The 17883-nt window shown below is 41.6% G+C and overlaps 3 protein-coding genes across 5 annotated transcripts; 2 read left to right on the forward strand and 1 right to left on the reverse strand.

Annotated features, from left to right (window-relative positions):
• The first annotated feature begins 48 nt into the window (after positions 1 to 48).
• On the forward strand, positions 49 to 7764 carry slc7a4 (solute carrier family 7 member 4). 2 transcript variants are annotated; one of them, XM_044366919.1, is made up of 6 exons: positions 49 to 638; positions 1809 to 2875; positions 3021 to 3724; positions 3918 to 4026; positions 5529 to 5747; positions 5851 to 7764. In XM_044366919.1, exons 2-5 carry the CDS (start codon positions 1894 to 1896, stop codon positions 5744 to 5746), a joined length of 2013 nt encoding a protein of 670 aa, XP_044222854.1. In that variant the 5' UTR covers positions 49 to 638; positions 1809 to 1893; the 3' UTR covers position 5747; positions 5851 to 7764. The 2 variants fall into 2 exon arrangements, with proteins under 2 accessions (XP_044222854.1, XP_044222855.1); XM_044366920.1 differs by lacking the exon at positions 49 to 638 and having other exon boundaries at positions 1955 to 2043; positions 2129 to 2875; positions 5529 to 7764.
• A 1151-nt stretch (positions 7765 to 8915) lies between these two features.
• ccdc157 (coiled-coil domain containing 157) lies at positions 8916 to 12807 on the reverse strand. The gene is made up of 10 exons (XM_044366933.1): positions 12458 to 12807; positions 12230 to 12380; positions 11422 to 12121; positions 11260 to 11337; positions 10931 to 11100; positions 10630 to 10806; positions 10370 to 10538; positions 9890 to 10029; positions 9680 to 9774; positions 8916 to 9543 (listed from the first exon to the last, which is right to left on the reverse strand). Exons 1-10 carry the CDS (start codon positions 12703 to 12705, stop codon positions 9294 to 9296), a joined length of 2178 nt encoding a protein of 725 aa, XP_044222868.1. The 5' UTR covers positions 12706 to 12807; the 3' UTR covers positions 8916 to 9293.
• sf3a1 (splicing factor 3a, subunit 1) lies at positions 12804 to 17858 on the forward strand. Of its 2 annotated transcripts, XM_044366921.1 has the most exons (16): positions 12804 to 12892; positions 13012 to 13090; positions 13723 to 13832; positions 13939 to 14146; positions 14238 to 14495; positions 14586 to 14660; positions 14751 to 14901; positions 14994 to 15190; positions 15284 to 15401; positions 15503 to 15810; positions 15916 to 16161; positions 16247 to 16454; positions 16576 to 16730; positions 17130 to 17231; positions 17325 to 17396; positions 17503 to 17858. In XM_044366921.1, exons 2-16 carry the CDS (start codon positions 13043 to 13045, stop codon positions 17602 to 17604), a joined length of 2358 nt encoding a protein of 785 aa, XP_044222856.1. In that variant the 5' UTR covers positions 12804 to 12892; positions 13012 to 13042; the 3' UTR covers positions 17605 to 17858. The 2 variants fall into 2 exon arrangements, with proteins under 2 accessions (XP_044222856.1, XP_044222859.1); XM_044366924.1 differs by lacking the exon at positions 12804 to 12892 and having other exon boundaries at positions 12905 to 13090.
• The last annotated feature ends 25 nt before the right edge of the window (positions 17859 to 17883 follow it).

Consider the following 17883-nt stretch of genomic DNA (forward strand, 5'->3'; position numbering starts at 1 on the left):
TGGACCAGTTCCAACAGCAGGTGTCTTATCACATCCCTCTTCTTTACACTGGCTACAGAACAAATTTAAATTTTCACAGTCATGTATAACAGGCTCCATGGTCAGGCACATGACTACATTGTAATTTAATGTACCACCATCATCACTGTAGGCCTCTTTCATCTGCTGGCAGGATTTAATGACTGGTCTGAAACAAAAGGTGATCAAACACGCCTAAGATTTATTGACTCTGAAGACAAGTATTTCTGTTTGACTCTGGGTTAGTTTTACGTCATCTATTCATAAACTCTTTAAATAAACTGTCCACTTACTTGAGCCGCTTACTTCACTAACATACTTATCTGCTGATGATTCTCAAACATGTTCACATTTATATTCATCTAGTCTGGGCCCGGGGACACCCTCTGCACCCCGGCTCCAGATACACCCCTCTCTGCTATACAATGGGTGGGGCGCGGTGGGGAAACCCTTTCAGCTGGAGTAGAAAGGTGACTGTGCCTTTAAGAAGCAGTCCAGGCAGTGCATGTTGGTTTTATTCCTCGGCGCACCTTCTGCTCCATCACCAGACGATGCACCCCGGCAACTTCTGTCAGCGGCGGACCCGCAGCACAGATGGGACACCCTGAACAACAACAACGGTAAAGCGATTATAGTATTTCAGATGTTGTAAATGCTGTTTCTCCTATCTCCTGTTAAAATGGGAATCCCGATAGATTTTTTTTTTAAAAAAAACCACACCTGAAACACGGATTTAAAGCAGCGCAGCATTTCCAGTACATCCAGGAGTAAGCTTACCTAATGCATTAACGATCCTCTTTTTGCGTCCGTTTCCATTTTGTTGTAAATTATTAATCTGGCGTTATAAACGACGTTTATTCCACACGTCGTCTGTCTTAGCACGGATATGTCATTAATATATGTACTGAAGATCACGAGGCCTGTGTAAACGAGTCGTTTTAGTTTATGACAGTGGTTTTATTTCTAGAGGGGAATAAAGCGTTACGTAATTATAACGGAGGCATCCTGTTGTCGCCATATGCCTATCGAGGGCAGGAATCGGATGCTGCACTGCCAGGAGGATGAATAATGAGTGGAGTCCGGCCTTATTGTTGGTTGTCAAACAAATAAAATTAAAAAACATGATCTAGCCTACATCATTGCTGTTTTTAGTAAGTTTTTTTACATCAGTGTACCGGATGCCTTTCAGATGACGTGGACTGGCCTTGTCCTGAGTGATGACTGTCCACTGCCACACGTTGCAAAATATAGATATGATAGATAAACTTTCAGTGGTAAACAGTTACAGACCACATCTTCAAATGGCCCTGCTGACCTCTGCTTTGTGAACTAGCTTTGAGGTTTATTTTTTATGAAATTTACTCCTTACAATGGAATTTACTGTGCTGCAATTGCATTCACTAAATTCAGACTTAACCTTTGTCACTATTTCATGAAAGAATTCAGGTGATCATTTTTAACTAAATTAGTATTTCCACAAAACAATGGAAGGCCATCCTGAGACCAAAAGGGTGTCTGTAAACTGGCTTTCCTAACAGGCACGTCTATGTTTATCTATCTTTGTAAAAATGTTTGAGCCAATCATTAGACCCCACCCTGCAGTCAGACAAGCCAACTAAACAGCTAGAACATCAATGTATAAAGTTTAATCATCATTCTGTGGTTACTAAGTTGACCTGGAAGTGCAATACACAGACAGGTTAAACAAGTCAGACCACATAAACCAGCAGTTGCTTTTCATGTTTTCATGTATACCTTTGTCAATATTGTACCTATGCTCTGTCTTGCAGGTTAGCTTCATAGAAAGGTAATGGATCCAGTGTGACTGTTACAACACTATCCTGACCAGCTGGCCTGTCTAACTCTACTGTAGCTATGGCAACTTGTCCAAGAGGCTGCGCACCAGCGGTGCGCCTTTGTCAGAGACTGAACCGACTTAAGACACTGGATGATGACATGATGGCCACGTCGCTGAAACGCTGCCTCTCCACCCTGGACCTGACGCTGTTGGGTGTAGGGGGCATGGTGGGTTCTGGGCTTTATGTCCTGACAGGCACAGTGGCTAAAGACATGGTTGGGCCTGCTGTCATCATATCCTTCATTTTTGCAGGTATTGCTTCTTTACTGGCTGCCTTTTGTTATGCAGAGTTTGGAGCACGCATTCCCAAAACAGGATCTGCCTACATGTTTACCTACGTCTCTGTGGGAGAGGTCTGGGCTTTTCTAATTGGTTGGAATGTGATTCTGGAGAACATGATTGGTGGCGCTGCTGTGGCACGTGCATGGAGTGGCTATCTGGACTCCATTTTTAACCACGCCATCCAAAACTTCACAGAAACACACATTATGCAGTGGAACGTGCCCTTTCTTGCCCATTACCCTGACCTACTTGCAGCAGGGATCCTAGTAGTTGCCTCGTTCTTCATTTCCTTCGGCGTTCAAGTGTCCTCGTACCTCAACCACATCTTCTCCACCATTAGTATGGTTGTCATCATTTTCATCCTAGTCTTTGGCTTTGTCTTGGCTGAACCAGCAAATTGGAGCCAGAAAGAAGGAGGTTTTGCACCTTTTGGATTGTCTGGAATACTGGAAGGCTCGGCCACGTGCTTCTACGCATTTGTTGGCTTTGATGTAATCGCATCCTCAAGTGAGGAGGCAAAGAACCCACAGAAAGCTGTTCCCATTGCCACGGCGATCTCCCTCGGACTGGCAGCAACAGCTTACATCCTGGTCTCCACAGTGCTCACACTAATGGTACCTTGGCATACACTGGACCCCAACTCAGCTCTGGCAGATGCTTTTTTCCGCCGTGGTTACAGTTGGGCTGGAGTTATTGTGGCAATAGGTTCCATCTGTGGTGAGTGTCAAGCCTGAATTGAGAATTACATTTTAAATGTCTGGTATATTAATATTGTAGTACATTATGGGTAGCAGAGGTACTGACTGTACACTGCTACATTTTGACTTATGTTTTTCTAATGACTCTCTATTCCCATTTCTAGCCATGAATACCGTGCTGCTCTGTAATCTGTTCTCCCTCCCTCGGATCGTGTACGCCATGGCGGAGGATGGGTTGTTCTTCTCCATTTTTGCGCGAGTCAATCCTCTCACCAAAGTCCCCGTCAATGCTATTCTGGTGTTTGGAATCCTCATGGCCACCTTGGCTCTCATCTTTGACCTGGAGGCCTTGGTCCAGTTCTTATCCATCGGCACCCTGCTGGCGTACACCTTTGTGGCAGCTAGCGTTATTGTGCTTCGCTTCCAGCCTGACAAAGCCACCTCCAAGGGAACGGCTTCAACATCTCCCAACCCTAATGCTGAGCCTTCACCTGCCCCCTCAGAGACTCAGACCATAACTGAGGACAGCGGAGAGCTGAAGCAGTATGAGTCCTTCTCTGACAAACTCCAGCTGGTGGAGAGGCAGACAAGAGAGCGCCGAGGGGTGGGGCAGCTGAGGGCCTACTGGGAACCGTACCTGGGCAAGCTGCTGGGGGACTGTGAGCCGGGCGAGGTGGTGGCCATCTGCGTGCTGACACTGATAGTGAGCTCAGTATCCCTCTGTGCTGTGCTGGAGTTTGGAAACAACCAGCTGCATCTGCCGCTCTGGAGCTTCACAATGCTACTAGTGATTTTTAGCTTAGCTTACGTTCTCAGCATGGCACTCATATGGGCTCATGAGCCGCAAACCGACAGCAAAACATTCCAGGTGAGCTCCTTAATGATTTTAACAACTGTTGTACAACTCTGTTTGTAATATGGTGATTGAATGCCTCCATTTTTCACTAGTAGTTTGAACCACAGATGGACGCCATTTTATTTGAAAGCAAATGTTATGGCTGTGAAAACTACATGACTGAAAACCATGATTAGAGTTTGACTTAAGTTTTATTGTTGTGTAGGTACCTCTGGTTCCATTGACTCCAGGTGCCAGTATCCTCATTAATGTGTTCCTCATGATGAAGCTCAGCTATCTCACCTGGATTCGATTCACTGTTTGGATTGCCATAGGTAAGAATGCAGAAAACATAGTGGCTCCAAAAACCTTCTTTCAGCTTTTCCATAGAAACACATTCTCGTGAAACAAATACATTTGTCACTTAACATAAAAAGCATCAGGTATATAAATTCTGCTCTACACAAACACTACATTTCTAGCTGTTATGGTCATTTTGGTTACTCAGAGACAAACTAATCCACTGTGCACACATGACGTGAAATGAATGTTATCTCAGGAAGTCATTTGAATACACATTAAAAGTCTGTGTACTGTTTTGTAAGTGAGCTTAATGTACATAATCACATTACATCAACAAATTAAACAAACATTTTCTCCACTCTAAGGGGACAGAAACTTTTCCTTTTTGTCAGCAACCCTCTGAGGATGTAGATGGTGGTCAAACAGTATTAATGCCCTGTTAGTATGGGGAGGGGAGGGGGAGGGGATGTGACTGAGGAAACATGATTAGCTTAAGGCTTCTCTGGACCAGTAAACCATTTAAACACAACTGTCAGACTGCAGCAAGTTAACAAGATGCACACTCATGGAATATTACACCTGACAGGGCCTTGGGCTAGGCTCTCTCTCTTAAACCCCTTTTCCCTAGAGAAAGGAATGACCATTTACCTTCCATAATGGCAACTGCTGGGAAAAAAACAAGTTTCTGAAGCGTGGGATTTCTTCATTTGACTAGCAGTTTAGGTGGAAAGAGTTAAAGCCAAGTAAACAATATTACACCAAAGAGAATAGTCCACATAATCCACATGTTACATGAAACTTTTTTTGTTTAATATAATGAAGTACTGTATTTCATTGACTACAATAAATGTGAAGTTTTTGACATATTGAGGGCTTCTGAAATACTTCATTTGTATTACAAAAAGATCAAGTTAATTTAAAGCTATTAAGTAACAGTGTTTATATGGGTTATTATATCACAAACCTATAGATTTTGCCCATAGAGAATTATGGGGAAAAAAACAATATGCTAAGGATAAGGCTGGTGATTGTCTATATTTTTCTTAATGTCAACAAATCTTATGTGCAGAATCAAACCAACAATGAACTCATCTCACTTACAAGTATTGTTTGCGTTTCCAAAGTCTGATACATCTTATTCCTCTGTGCAATTATTATTCCTCCGTTTTTGTCCAAAAAAATATTAAAAACACATTATTGAGCCACACCTCTGTACTGGGTAACATGTTCCTTTGCCACAAAGATGTAATTTGTCAGAGGATGTATAGTTTGTTTAGAAAAGGCTCCATATATGACACATATCACAACCTCTTGACTTTGTATAGTGAAGTTATTTAAGAAATTCACAATGTAGCACTCTCAGCACATGAATTTTGTTGACAATAAGAAAAATATAGGAAATTGCCAGCCATATCTTTTAAAAGAAAATGTAAAACAATATTCCACATTGACTCTTCTCAACACTTCATTGCATACAGCATACCCTGATTTAAATTGTTTCAGTTAAAAGTGTTTCATGCTGTCTCTTTCCCAGGTCTCTTTGTGTATTTTGGCTATGGCATCTGGCACAGTAAGGAGGGCATGCGGGAGCTGCAGCCCAAAGACATGGCTGCCCGGTATGTGGTGCTACCCAGCGGCAGCCTGGTAGAGACAGTGCAGTCTGTCCAGCCCGATGGACAAGTGGACACCTCGGCGCATCACATCAACCCACCCACTGCCCCGACAGCTGAGGAATATCCGGGAAAGAGATGATGTGTGACCACACATAGTCATAACAACTGCCTGATATTATCTGTTGTCTCACACTCATATGCTCAACTAATACTATTGTACTCTCTGTATCTCACTCCCTTTAGCGTGTGACTGGCCTGCCACAGTCTGTACTTGTTGCTCTGCAAATGTAAGCACACCACAGGATGGGATGCACGCTCTCTGTCTCGTTGTGAAGCATATTTGTATATCTTGTAATACTCCAATGTACAGTAGAGAGCTTTTATTACTGTCCTGTAACTCCTAGCATCAAAGTTATGTTACATCCTTTAAAACCAGCTCTTTTCTTGCAACCTTGCCAGTTTGTCAAAACCCATGTGGTTGTAGGTTATATATGGTGCTTTCTTTGTGACAACTTTTCGTTAGGTACACTCAGTGGATGATTTTTTGAATTTTAACATGGATCTGAACCTGGAAAATCAACATTCACCAAAAATGTCATTCTGTTGTTAACAAGATAGAGGACATTCCACTGGATTTTTGAAGATATCATCTTGAGTATAATAAGTAGTCATGTGTTGCATGTTTTTTAATTAAGCAGAGGAATGCACAGACTTTTGTGGGTTTAAGTTTTTGCCCCTTTCTCAAACTCCCGCCCAAAACCTCAGGAGAAACTCTGGCTCTAATAATGTGGATCCTCTTAGTCCATCTCATCCCTTCGGTACTTAGAGACTGCCCTGCCTGTAGTGACTTCTGACAAATTATCTGATCCAGTATGCTAAACTATGTATTTATTTTTCTATTATTATTCTAATTTTTGCTTTTATACAAATGTCATTAGCTTCATTTTTTGTGAGTTTCTCGTTCCTGCCACTGTCCGTTTTTGTGTCGTTGTCATATGAGTAGGCACTATGTTTTGCATGTACTTCTATTAGTCTTCTTAGGTCATTTGTGCTAATTGACAGGACAACACTTCAGTGGTTCACTTAATCTCCTAAATCTCATCCCATGACCCTGTTCTCTTTCATGTCACTAATTTTGCAGTTTTTTTTCTCACGCACCTTTTAACAGCAGCCCTTTCCCCTCTCTCCCTGTTAGCACAAGATTAGATGTGAAAGCACATTATTGAGCTCTTATATTATTATCATGTGACATTGATCATTTGATTACTCAATATGTATGGCAAGCACAAACCTATCAAAAGTGGGCATCTTTGCAGGATAGAATATGGGCAGACATCGGTCGTTATGTTAAACCAGGGATGTGCTTCATCTCTCTGAGGCCTCCGTAATCCCAGCAGATTTGTGGCGGGCCCTGTCGCCAGTCTGTGGCTTGACCTAGATTAAAGAAAGGCACACATGTGAGAACACACTCATATTATACAGATAACATTCCCACAGCCTCTCACACGCTAACATAGATGTCAATAAACACAAGGCTTTAATCTCTATTACAAAAAAACTAGGAAAAAAAAGACTCGCTTTATATGTTTTTGTTGATTTCAGTTTATGTTTGCATGTGTTACATATGAAACCGATGGCCTTAAATGTGTGTTATTCAATGCAGACTGATTTCCAAAGTTAAAGTAGTCTGTCTGGATGTTTTTTTTTGTTTGTTTTTCTGATAGTATTTCTGATTTTATTTCACTGTTAGAAAAACTCTTATACAGCACTTCATGATTACTAGTTAATAAACCAAAATACAAACTTGGAAGAGAATGTACCATAATAAGGCGTCAGGTTCAAGAGAACTTTGTACAACTTTGCACACTCTTTGAAAATGATTGTCGGGTAGTTTTGTGTCACAGTTATGCTTTTGATGTCAGGGCCAGTGACAGATATTAATACTATGGTACTTTTTTAAGCTGAACATTCACTGTCTCTTTGTGCCGGGAAGCACAGTCATAAATTATCCAGTTCTTTTCTTACTTCTGCATAGTATTGTACTCTGTACTTGCACATTACAGTCTCAATCTTTCTGTTATCGTGTATGTCTGTATAACTTGCAAAATACTGTGTTATCAGTGAAAAATAAATGTTTTGAAGCAGCATTTACAAAAATTGAAATTGTGGAATAATCTGACTGCAGTATCCTCTGGGAGAAAAGTCTTATCATTAATGTAGTGTTGAGTCGGTTGGTTTGGATTTGGCTGAAGCAGTGAAGTACACATGTACACATATAGTATTTATGCCATCAAAAATAGATAGAAATATAACCCTGATAATACCCTCTTTTTCCAAATTGCCTAATACAACTATTCTCTCTGCATCACCCAAGTGAATTGTAGAATAGACATGACTTATCTCATGTATAGTCATGTCTATTACATAATCAGGAGTGTATATGTAGTCATTATGAGCCAACTGCTCCTGATTAACATGACTAAATGTCATAGGTAATATGTATTAATCACTTTATCAAGCATAGGACTGGTAAAATGTTCACTGACATCTACGGCACTGGGTGAAAAAGCTTGAGACTAACTTCAATTACATGCTTGATGACACAACTGTATAGTTAACCCAATTTAAGGATTAACCCTCGGGTCATGAACTGTCTTTAGAGAGAATGACATTATGGATCAGGTGTCCATTCAGGTAGTATTGGTGAGAGAGTGTTGATGCTAAGATGATTAGTAATGTTAATTAGGTGTTTACAGTTAGTTACTAACAGTTACTCATTTTCACCATCTGTCAGCTTTAAGAAAACACAAACACATGAACAAATATGTGTTTCACTGAACAGCTCTGACACAACCTAAGTCTCTTAGCTTCCCTAGGAGACTCATATTACACAACTGAGCTCATGGCATCTCAAATTACCGCTGCAAAAACAAAAACACACTTCATGATGTGTGATGCACAGTGATCTACAGTACGTGTGGTCTTGATCTTGGTGAACTAATGAGGACTTACTGACAGATTATCTTGGTTGGACTGAAATAAAAGCCTGTAGTGATTCAGCAGAGCATAAATCCTGCAGAGCACTTGCGTTGCTATGGAAACCCCCACTCCCTGCCCTTGTGAGATGGCACTAACGAGCTATCTGCACATCTGTCCCTGTGTCATTGTTTGTGCAACATTCAAGGTTGTACAAACCACCTATTTACTCAGAAGCATGTGACTCGCCTCCTGTGAAGGTTATCAATTCAGATCTATCCAGTTTGTTTGAGAAGCATATCGAATATCCATAAACCTACTTTGCAATAGCCTTTAATTGCACTATTTAATAGCAGTAAAATAGCATCTTTTATATATCGATCCACATTAAAGTTAATTAAAAACTTCAGTGTAGCACATTACAACATAACATAATGAGAAGTATAATGGTAACAGTTGTGCACTCTCACAACATAAAAAATATACATCCTCTTCCACAATGACATTGTGAAAATGACAAAAACAGAGTGGTGTGAACATGAAACAAGTGTGCTATTGTGTAATACAATTATGTGGCAATTCAATGTAGGTAAAAACATTTTTAAATTAAAAATCCAATTTATGTGCCAGTTGTCGCCAAAAATCCTTAAACAAAGCTTTGTTCTTTCTTTCTCTGACTTCTGTTTAAATGTATTTACATATTAAGTGTTTCATTTTTTCCTCTGATTTAATCTCCTGGTTTGAAGAGAGAAGAGAGAAGTCCTGTGTGCTTTTGTAGGGGTTTTAGCAGCAGTGGAGCTTGTGTCAAGGTGGAGAGTTTGAAGGTGAATTTGTAGAGAGGAGGGAGAGACAATAGCGGACACACGATCCTCTGATCCAGCTGACTCCAGACCACTCTCCCTTCTTCTTTCTTCCTTCATTCTGTTACTGTATGCCAGCTGCTCTGCACTTCTGTTCTGCCTGCGGTGCGAAGGAGAAATAGCACAGTACCGGAAACACAGTATCATGATAAATCATTTATAAATTGTGTGCTTATGGTACTTTTGTTAGGACGTACGATTTTTAACAACCCTGAGTAATATATATGTATACTTACAATGAACTCTGTTGCATTTGTGTCAGGTGGTTTTGTTGCGTTTCTACTGGTGTGCTGGGTAGAGAGAGGCTCCATGTCTGCTGAGTTGAGGTTTCCTGTCGATAACAAAATTTTAATGTGACTTACAATAATCCCAACGACATCTAAAAAACCAACATGTAGCAGTTCATGCATATGTAATACACATTAATTCACACATTTCTGTCCCACCTTGACAACATGATGTTGTGCTCTTTCCCTCAGTTTCACAAGGCTGCTGTGCAGGGCGGCATTCTCCTGCTCCAGAACTCTTATTCGAATGCAGTTTGCCTGCAATTGTTGCTCCATATCCAAAAGCACATTTCCTGTACCTTGTAAAGATGCAAAGAGCAACATGTTAACATTCAACATATTAATCGAAAAAGGGGAAGTTGGGAAAAAAATAACTGGATACAGGATTTACACTTTACTTTTCCAAATAATGCATGCAGGATCACTCTTTCTAATAATTTGCAGTCATCACCTCTTAAATAAGAATTACATTTTGAAGTTTACCTCTATGCCAAAGTGCACATATGTGTATTTAGGGACACTTAAATTGTGTTATTTCTTACACTCTGTAAAATCAACATCAATAACGTTTCTGTCAATCAGAGGATGGTTTGTGTAAAAAGATGTTGTAAGATAGATGAAGATAAAATATTTGCCTACTCTGTGGTTGGGCCTGAGCCAGAGGGCTGAGCTCTGGGAAAGCCACCAAGAGCCTCTCCCTCTCCCTTAAAGATTGCACATATTCCTTCAGCTCAGCCACACTGTCCTTTAACTCGCCTACGTGTGTTTCTAGTGTTTGCTTCTCCTTTTGGAGCTCAAAACACAGGTCCTGTTGGAAAGAAGCACCACAGAGTGGATGACTAAGTTTAAGAAGATTATATGACATAGTGGGTGTTGGATATGAAAGAGCTCCGATATACCTGTTGTTGAGTGAGCTGAGTCTGCAGTTGTCCCTTCTTCTCTGACATCTGTTGCAGCTGATTGTGTAGGTTGAGCTCTCTCTCCTCACTCCCTCCCAACTGCTTCTGCAGCTCTTCACACTCTTCATCGAGAGCATCCACTCTCCCTAACAAAGATTTCTGTTTTGCCTGCATTGACTGGATGCACAATGAGAAAACGCCCACGTAAATCTATTTGAAAATGCATTATGTGATTCACGGTTCTGACTGTCAAAGTCTCAAAATGAAAACAACAGATAGTCTGATGTTAGTCATGACTGACCTCTTGCTGACGGCAAGCGCTGTGGTACTTGGCATTCTCTTTGTCAAGAAGTAGTTGAGTTTCAGAGATTTGACTCTCTAATTGCTGGATCCTTTCATGTAGTTTACAACAGGCCTCTTTCTCTGCGTGCAAGGCCCTCATTTTCTCCTGCAGATCATTCCTTTCACGCTCTGCCACAGAAAAAAGATCCATCACACAGCATATTAGTTTATTTCATGTGTATAGCTAGGGCAAGAGTTTTAATTTAATTTCTTCTGAATGACTTCTGAAAAATATGAACATTGTAAGAAGGGTTGGATGATGGAAAATTAAATCCTTCATGTCCTCACCAAGTGCTTGTAATGTCTCTTGTTGCACTGCTACTTCTTCTTTCAGTCTGGAATTGCTCTCCTCCAGGGACAAAGTTTCTGTTACAGAAAAATGATTAAACATACAATATTAAAAGTGATCTCAGAGCATTTCCATAATATTTATTTGTGAGTTTGCTGCACCTCTCTTGTTTTGTTGTTGCTCCTCTTGTAGCCTTTGTTCTGTTTCTTTCATGGATCTCTTTGCTTTCTGCAGTGAAAACTCCAGTTTAACTATGCTGGCTTGGTGTTTTTCCACTTCTTGCTTTAGCTCTTTTTGTGCTCTTTCCATCTGAGACCTGAATCTCTCCCGCTCTGCTTCTGCTGCCGCTAGTCTTTCCCCAAGAGGCTGAACCGTACCCCGCACATCATGTAGATGTTTTGCCAGCCGGCGCATGTCTCTGTGCTGCTCATTGGCCCACTGGGCAACATCACCTGCTGTCATTTGGCCCAGCTCCAGAGTGTCCTCGACAGCTACTAAGAGCGGCTGCAGGGAAGAGGGCAGGCCCTCACTTTGAAACAGTTCTACCAAAGCACCTCCTGTCTTTTTTAAAATGGCTTGCACTTGATGACATGCGTTGCAGGGAACGAGGGATGATTTGACTGTCTGGCAGCTTACATTGTGGCTGACAACTTTAGGGTTGTATGGGGTGTTGTGAGTGGGACTGGAGGGTACAGGATTCTGTGGCAGAAACTTAAAGGAGCTTGTTGAAGACCAGACAGATAAGCAATGTGTGCAACAGTCACTCTTTGAGCTTATTTGGGGGGAGGAAGATGACACTGTCTCTGTCTCATCACAATCAAACATTGTTTTTGTCTGTTTTTTGATGTCTTTGCAGATCCCCTGACAGAATAAAAACAACATACAATAGATAATTAGATCTATAGGTTAACATAGTTAGTCACTCTTTTTAATTGTGTTATTTCCACTGAAATAAATAACTGTGCCTACCTTAATGTTTGCAAACTGAACTAAATTACTCCAATAGTTTCTGACAACAAGACCAACTGACAGGCATCCTTTCTGCTGGGCTTGGTCACTCTTGTGGCTGCTCCTCAGTTGCTCAACATAAGCATTAAAGCTTTGTAGAAGAAGCAGCAATCTGGGAGGGGGGGGGTGTTTGTGATGTTAAACTGGGATTTATTTCTGAATGTCATGTAAGATTAAGTTATATTTTACCTGTCAATCATCAGCTCCAATAAGACAATGTGGGAGTGCTGATTGAATGCATCCTCTCCCTCCACAAAATCATATTGCTCCAGCAGAGTCACCATGTCCAGGTTACAGGAGAGTTTGTCCGGGAACTTCCAGGAGGAAAAGCGCACTGGTCCGGTTCTGGAAAAGACGTCCAGAATGGCACCTTGAAGGTCGACGATGTCTTTCCGGAGACTGTCGATGCAGTCCTGACGACCCAACAACTCACTCATCTCTGACACGCTTGCCTGTATTTGTCCTCTGAAAGCAGCAGTAATGGGAGTGAGGAGATGTAGCTTGTTGACATCACGTCACCGTGACAACCTCAAAAAAGTACTGCAAGTTCCATGATGCTTTGCGACTTGTTTCCGGAAGCAATACGCCTCCATTGAAGAGCGGGGTCAACGACACCGCGACGCAGTAAGTCCTTAATTACAACAAATGCAGGCTTTTAGCCGTCATTGACTGCGTAAATAACACACACACATGAAAACATAAGTGTGCCTAAAACAGTCGTGTTTGTGGTTGGGTGTTTGCAGGTGACTTGAAGCTTTATAAAAAGATACAGCCATGCCGCCTGGGCCTGTTCAAATTGTTCAGCCGGAGTCCAACAACAAGGTAACTAAGCCGCCGCAAGCTAGCTACCTAGCTAGCATGTTAAACTAATGTACAATGAATTTGTGCCCCATGAAAACTGTTTACAGTGAGGTTTTTGTAGTTATTATCCATTGTATCGTGTCTTAGAAATAACGTTGCTGTAGAGTTTTTCTAAATGTTTCAATACTTTAAGCGCCACGTTGCATTCACCTTTATTAGCTAGGTGGTAGAAGTTACTGTGTTTTAATATATGAAATTTCGATTCAAAACCTCAGCAAATAAAATACCGTGTGTGTGTGTGTGTGTGTGTGTGTGTGTGTGTGTGTGTGTGTGTGTGTGTGTGTGTGAGTGAGTGAGTGAGTGAGTGAGTGAGTGAGTGAGTGTGTGTGTGTGTGTGTGTGTGTGAGAGAGAGAGAGAGAGAATTGTGTGACTTTGTAAGTACTTGATGTACTTGAAGCCTCAAGTGTTGATAGTCAGTTAGATAACAAATGGGATATGTACTTATTTTAATATCATGATCATGGGAAAGGTTTGTCTGAAAGCATCTTAAGTTGCTGAGCTTGTTTTGTTTTTTTTTGTTTATTTTTTTTAAATCCCATTAAAAAAAAAATTGTACATACAGTAGCCTAACAAATGTTAATGTTGTCAACAGAATGATGCAGCACCAGAAGAAACCCCGGCCACCAAACCCATCGTTGGTATCATATATCCACCTCCTGAAGTCCGAAACATTGTTGACAAGACAGCCAGCTTTGTAGCCAGGTTGGTTGCTCCTTATGTGTCAAATGTATTTATCTTTAATGATGCTGGAACCCATTGGTTTTTATGCCAATGAGAATACTAACTCTCTTTCCTTGTCATTTCATAGGAATGGGCCTGAATTCGAAGCAAGAATCCGGCAGAATGAGATCAACAATCCCAAGTTTAATTTCCTCAACCCCAGCGACCCATACCATGCATACTACCGTCACAAGGTCAATGAATTTAAGGAAGGCAAAGCGCAGGAACCATCTGCAGCTGTGCCAAAGGTTATGCAGCAGCAGGCTATGCAGCAGTCCCAGCAGCTCCCTCAAAAAGTAAGACATTTACTTTCAGTGTGTGATTACATTTGGTTTGTTCGCTAGTTATTATTTGGTATCATTAAGTTATTTTTCTGCTTGTCAAAAGGTGCAGTCACAGGTGATTCAGGAGACAGTGGTCCCCAAAGAACCACCTCCTGAGTTTGAGTTCATTGCCGATCCTCCATCGATCTCGGCATTTGATCTGGATGTTGTCAAGCTGACTGCCCAGTTTGTCGCCCGCAATGGCCGCCAGTTTCTTACTCAGCTCATGCAGAAAGAACAGAGGAACTACCAGTTTGACTTTCTGCGGCCGCAGCACAGCCTTTTCAACTACTTCACCAAATTAGTTGAGCAGTACACTAAGGTGAATAACCGCACCTCTCTGATATTGTTTTCATTCTTTATTGTTGTTGTGATGCTAAACTGTATTTTGGTCTTGTCGCTCAACCTGTAGATTCTAATCCCTCCCAAAGGCCTACTGACCAAGCTGAAGAGAGAGGCTGAGCATCCAAGAGAGGTTATGGACCAGGTAATCCCTTTTAACTTTAACTGTTGCTCAGATTAGGCATTCAATACCTTCTGCCCATATTAATCAGCTGTCCCACTGCACAACCACCAGGTGAGGTACCGTGTTGAGTGGGCAAAGTTCCAGGAGCGCGAGAGAAAGAAGGAGGAAGAGGAAAGAGAGAAAGAGCGGGTGGCATATGCCCAAATCGACTGGCATGATTTTGTAGTGGTTGAGACGGTGGATTTCCAGCCCAATGAACAAGGTAATAAAACCACAATAATTATAATCTTCAGAGGTGCAAATCCAATGTGTATAATTCATTAATAATCCCTATCGGTATCTGTATTTCCACAGGCCACTTCCCCCCACCTACCACACCAGAGGAACTTGGCGCTCGCATCCTAATCCAAGAGCGCTATGAGAAGTATGGAGAGAGTGAGGAAGTGGAGATGGAGGTTGAAAGTGAGGATGAGGAGGATGAACGTGAGGATCGTAACGAAGGCCATCCCTCACAACCTGATCAAGACACACAGGTTCAGGACATGGACGAGGTAAGAAGACACTGAAAAGAAAACAATGTGGGCAATTTTGTATTGTATTATTTATTGTTGGTAACAATAATTTTCCTTTGCTGCCTTCTTCAGGGATCTGATGATGAGGACGATGGCATGAAGGCACCACTGCCCCCAGACAACCCGATGCCACCCCCACTGCCTCCAACTCCAGACCAGGTTATTATTCGCAAAGACTACGACCCCAAAGGTAAAATGCTTCCTTAAATGAGAGAATACCAAACGCAACTCACTAGTCATAAGTAATTACTTTTTATAATATGTGTTAATCTCATGCCATTTTCCCCTCAGCTTCCAAGCCTCAGCCTCCGATTGCAGCTCCGGATGAGTACCTCATCTCACCAATTACTGGTGAGAAGATCCCGGCCAGTAAGATGCAAGAGCACATGCGTATTGGTTTGCTGGATCCGCGCTGGCTGGAGCAAAGAGACCGCAGCATCAGAGAGAGGCAGACCGAAGATGAAGTCTATGCTCCTGGTCTGGATATTGAGAGCAGCTTGAAACAACTGGCTGAGAGACGTACTGATATCTTTGGTGTGGAAGAGACAGCCATTGGTAAGAAGATCGGAGAAGAAGAAATCCAGAAGCCAGAAGAGAAGGTGAATACAGCTATGGGATTATGTAGCACAAAAGTTACATATAGCTAGGTTTGGTTTTTAGTAATTTGATGTTTTTCTGTAACATTTGTGTCCTTCTGTCGTCAGGTTACCTGGGATGGCCACTCAGGAAGCATGGCACGTACTCAGCAGGCAGCACAGGCAAACATCACTCTTCAAGAGCAGATTGAAGCCATTCACAAGGCCAAAGGGCTAGTGGGAGAGGATGACACTAAGGAGAAAATAGGTCCAAGCAAGCCCAGTGAAATTCATCACCAGCCTCCCACCCCCTCATCTTCAGCCAGTTTGCCTAAACCCAATCCTCCAGTTGCAGTGCCTCGCCCACCCTCCACTGTAAGTTACTTAAAACACAGTTCATCCTTAATCAGATGAAATTATTAATTTTTATTTTATAACACACTAATGTGCTTGTTGACAGATGGCACCTCCAGTGCGCACCACTCTTCTGTCTGCTGTACCTGTAATTCCAAGGCCACCGGTGGCTCCTGTGGTGCGCCTTGCACCAGGACAAGTTATAACACCAATGCCTCCCATGATTCCTGCTCCTCGCATCAATGTGGTTCCCATGCCACCATCAGGACCCCACATCATGGCCCCTAGACCACCTCCCATGGTTGTTCCAGCAGGTATGAACGTTTCCACACAACTGTCACGTTGAAAATGAACACCCAATGTTTCAGTACTTGTTACATTATTATTATTTCATAATTTTAAATTCAATTAATCCCCTCCTCCTTTTATTTCCAGCGTTTGTCCCTGCTCCTCCTGTGCCACAACCCCCAAGCGCTGCGCCTGCACCACCGGCTCACCCACCCCCACCTCATGAGGATGAGCCAGTCAGCAAGAAGATGAAGACAGAGGACAACCTTATTCCAGAGGAGGAGTTCCTTCGTAGAAACAAGGTTTGTTGGAGCAGTGATGTATTAAAATTAACCAATGCCATTTGTTCATTTCCAATACTTAAAGGCAAAGATTATGATCCACATGAAGACAAAATTCAGAATACAGGATTGAAACCTTGTTTTGACCCCAAATTCACTGACAGGTCATCAAATATACACACTAAGCAACAACAACTAAATACAAGTTATGAATTGCTAATGCCTTGTGTATATCAATAATGTTTGTGAACATAGGTATACGTATATTTTCAATTCAAGTCAGTCTCTTGAGCAATAAATGTAGATTTACCTGTAATAAACATGGTCAAAATACTGATTGGGCCTGTCAATGCCTAAGTTCATCTAACTTTAAGTTGCCTTGTCTTAACTTGAAACTTGATTTTTTTTCTCTCTCTGCAGGGTCCTGTGGCAGTCAAAGTACAGGTCCCCAACATGCAGGACAAGACCGAATGGAAGCTGAACGGCCAAGTGCTGAATTTCACTGTCCCTCTCACAGACCAGGTATGTAGAGCTTACCTTATTGTTTCCATGTTTTTAATAAGTGTAAAACCTGCCTATCTACCTAATCAATATGTAAATGCAATGTCTCCTCAGGTGTCTGTTATTAAAGTCAAAATCCATGAAGCCACAGGCATGCCAGCAGGAAAGCAGAAGTTACAGTATGAGGTAAACTTTTCTCCTGACCTTGTTGAAAAATGGGTTGTTTTGTGCACATTCATGTACAGTAAATGAGTGACCAAATAATAATGTCTAATGTTTTTTCCACTTACAGGGCATTTTCATCAAGGATTCCAACTCTCTGGCCTATTACAACATGAGCAATGGTTCAATCATTCACCTGGCACTGAAAGAGAGAGGTGGAAGAAAGAAGTGATCCTTGCAGCAAGAGGGAAAAGATTTTTCACTATGGATGTTTTGTCACTCACTCTTGTCTTGTCATTTTAATTTTGTGACATTATACTGTAGTTTTCATCCAAATTGTGTGAAAAACTTGTTATTCTTAAATGTTAACTCTGTGGATGCTAAGTGCACTGCCTGGCAGGCATGGCTTTATACCATTGGCTCAACTCTTGATTTGTTCATTTGCTACATAATGATCATTCATTAAATAAAGGAATTTAAAAAAAACACAATCTGCTTTTGTCAGTGTTAA

The sequence above is a fragment of the Thunnus albacares genome, chromosome 2 (genome assembly GCF_914725855.1).
Source record: "Thunnus albacares chromosome 2, fThuAlb1.1, whole genome shotgun sequence".
NCBI lineage: Eukaryota > Metazoa > Chordata > Actinopteri > Scombriformes > Scombridae > Thunnus > Thunnus albacares.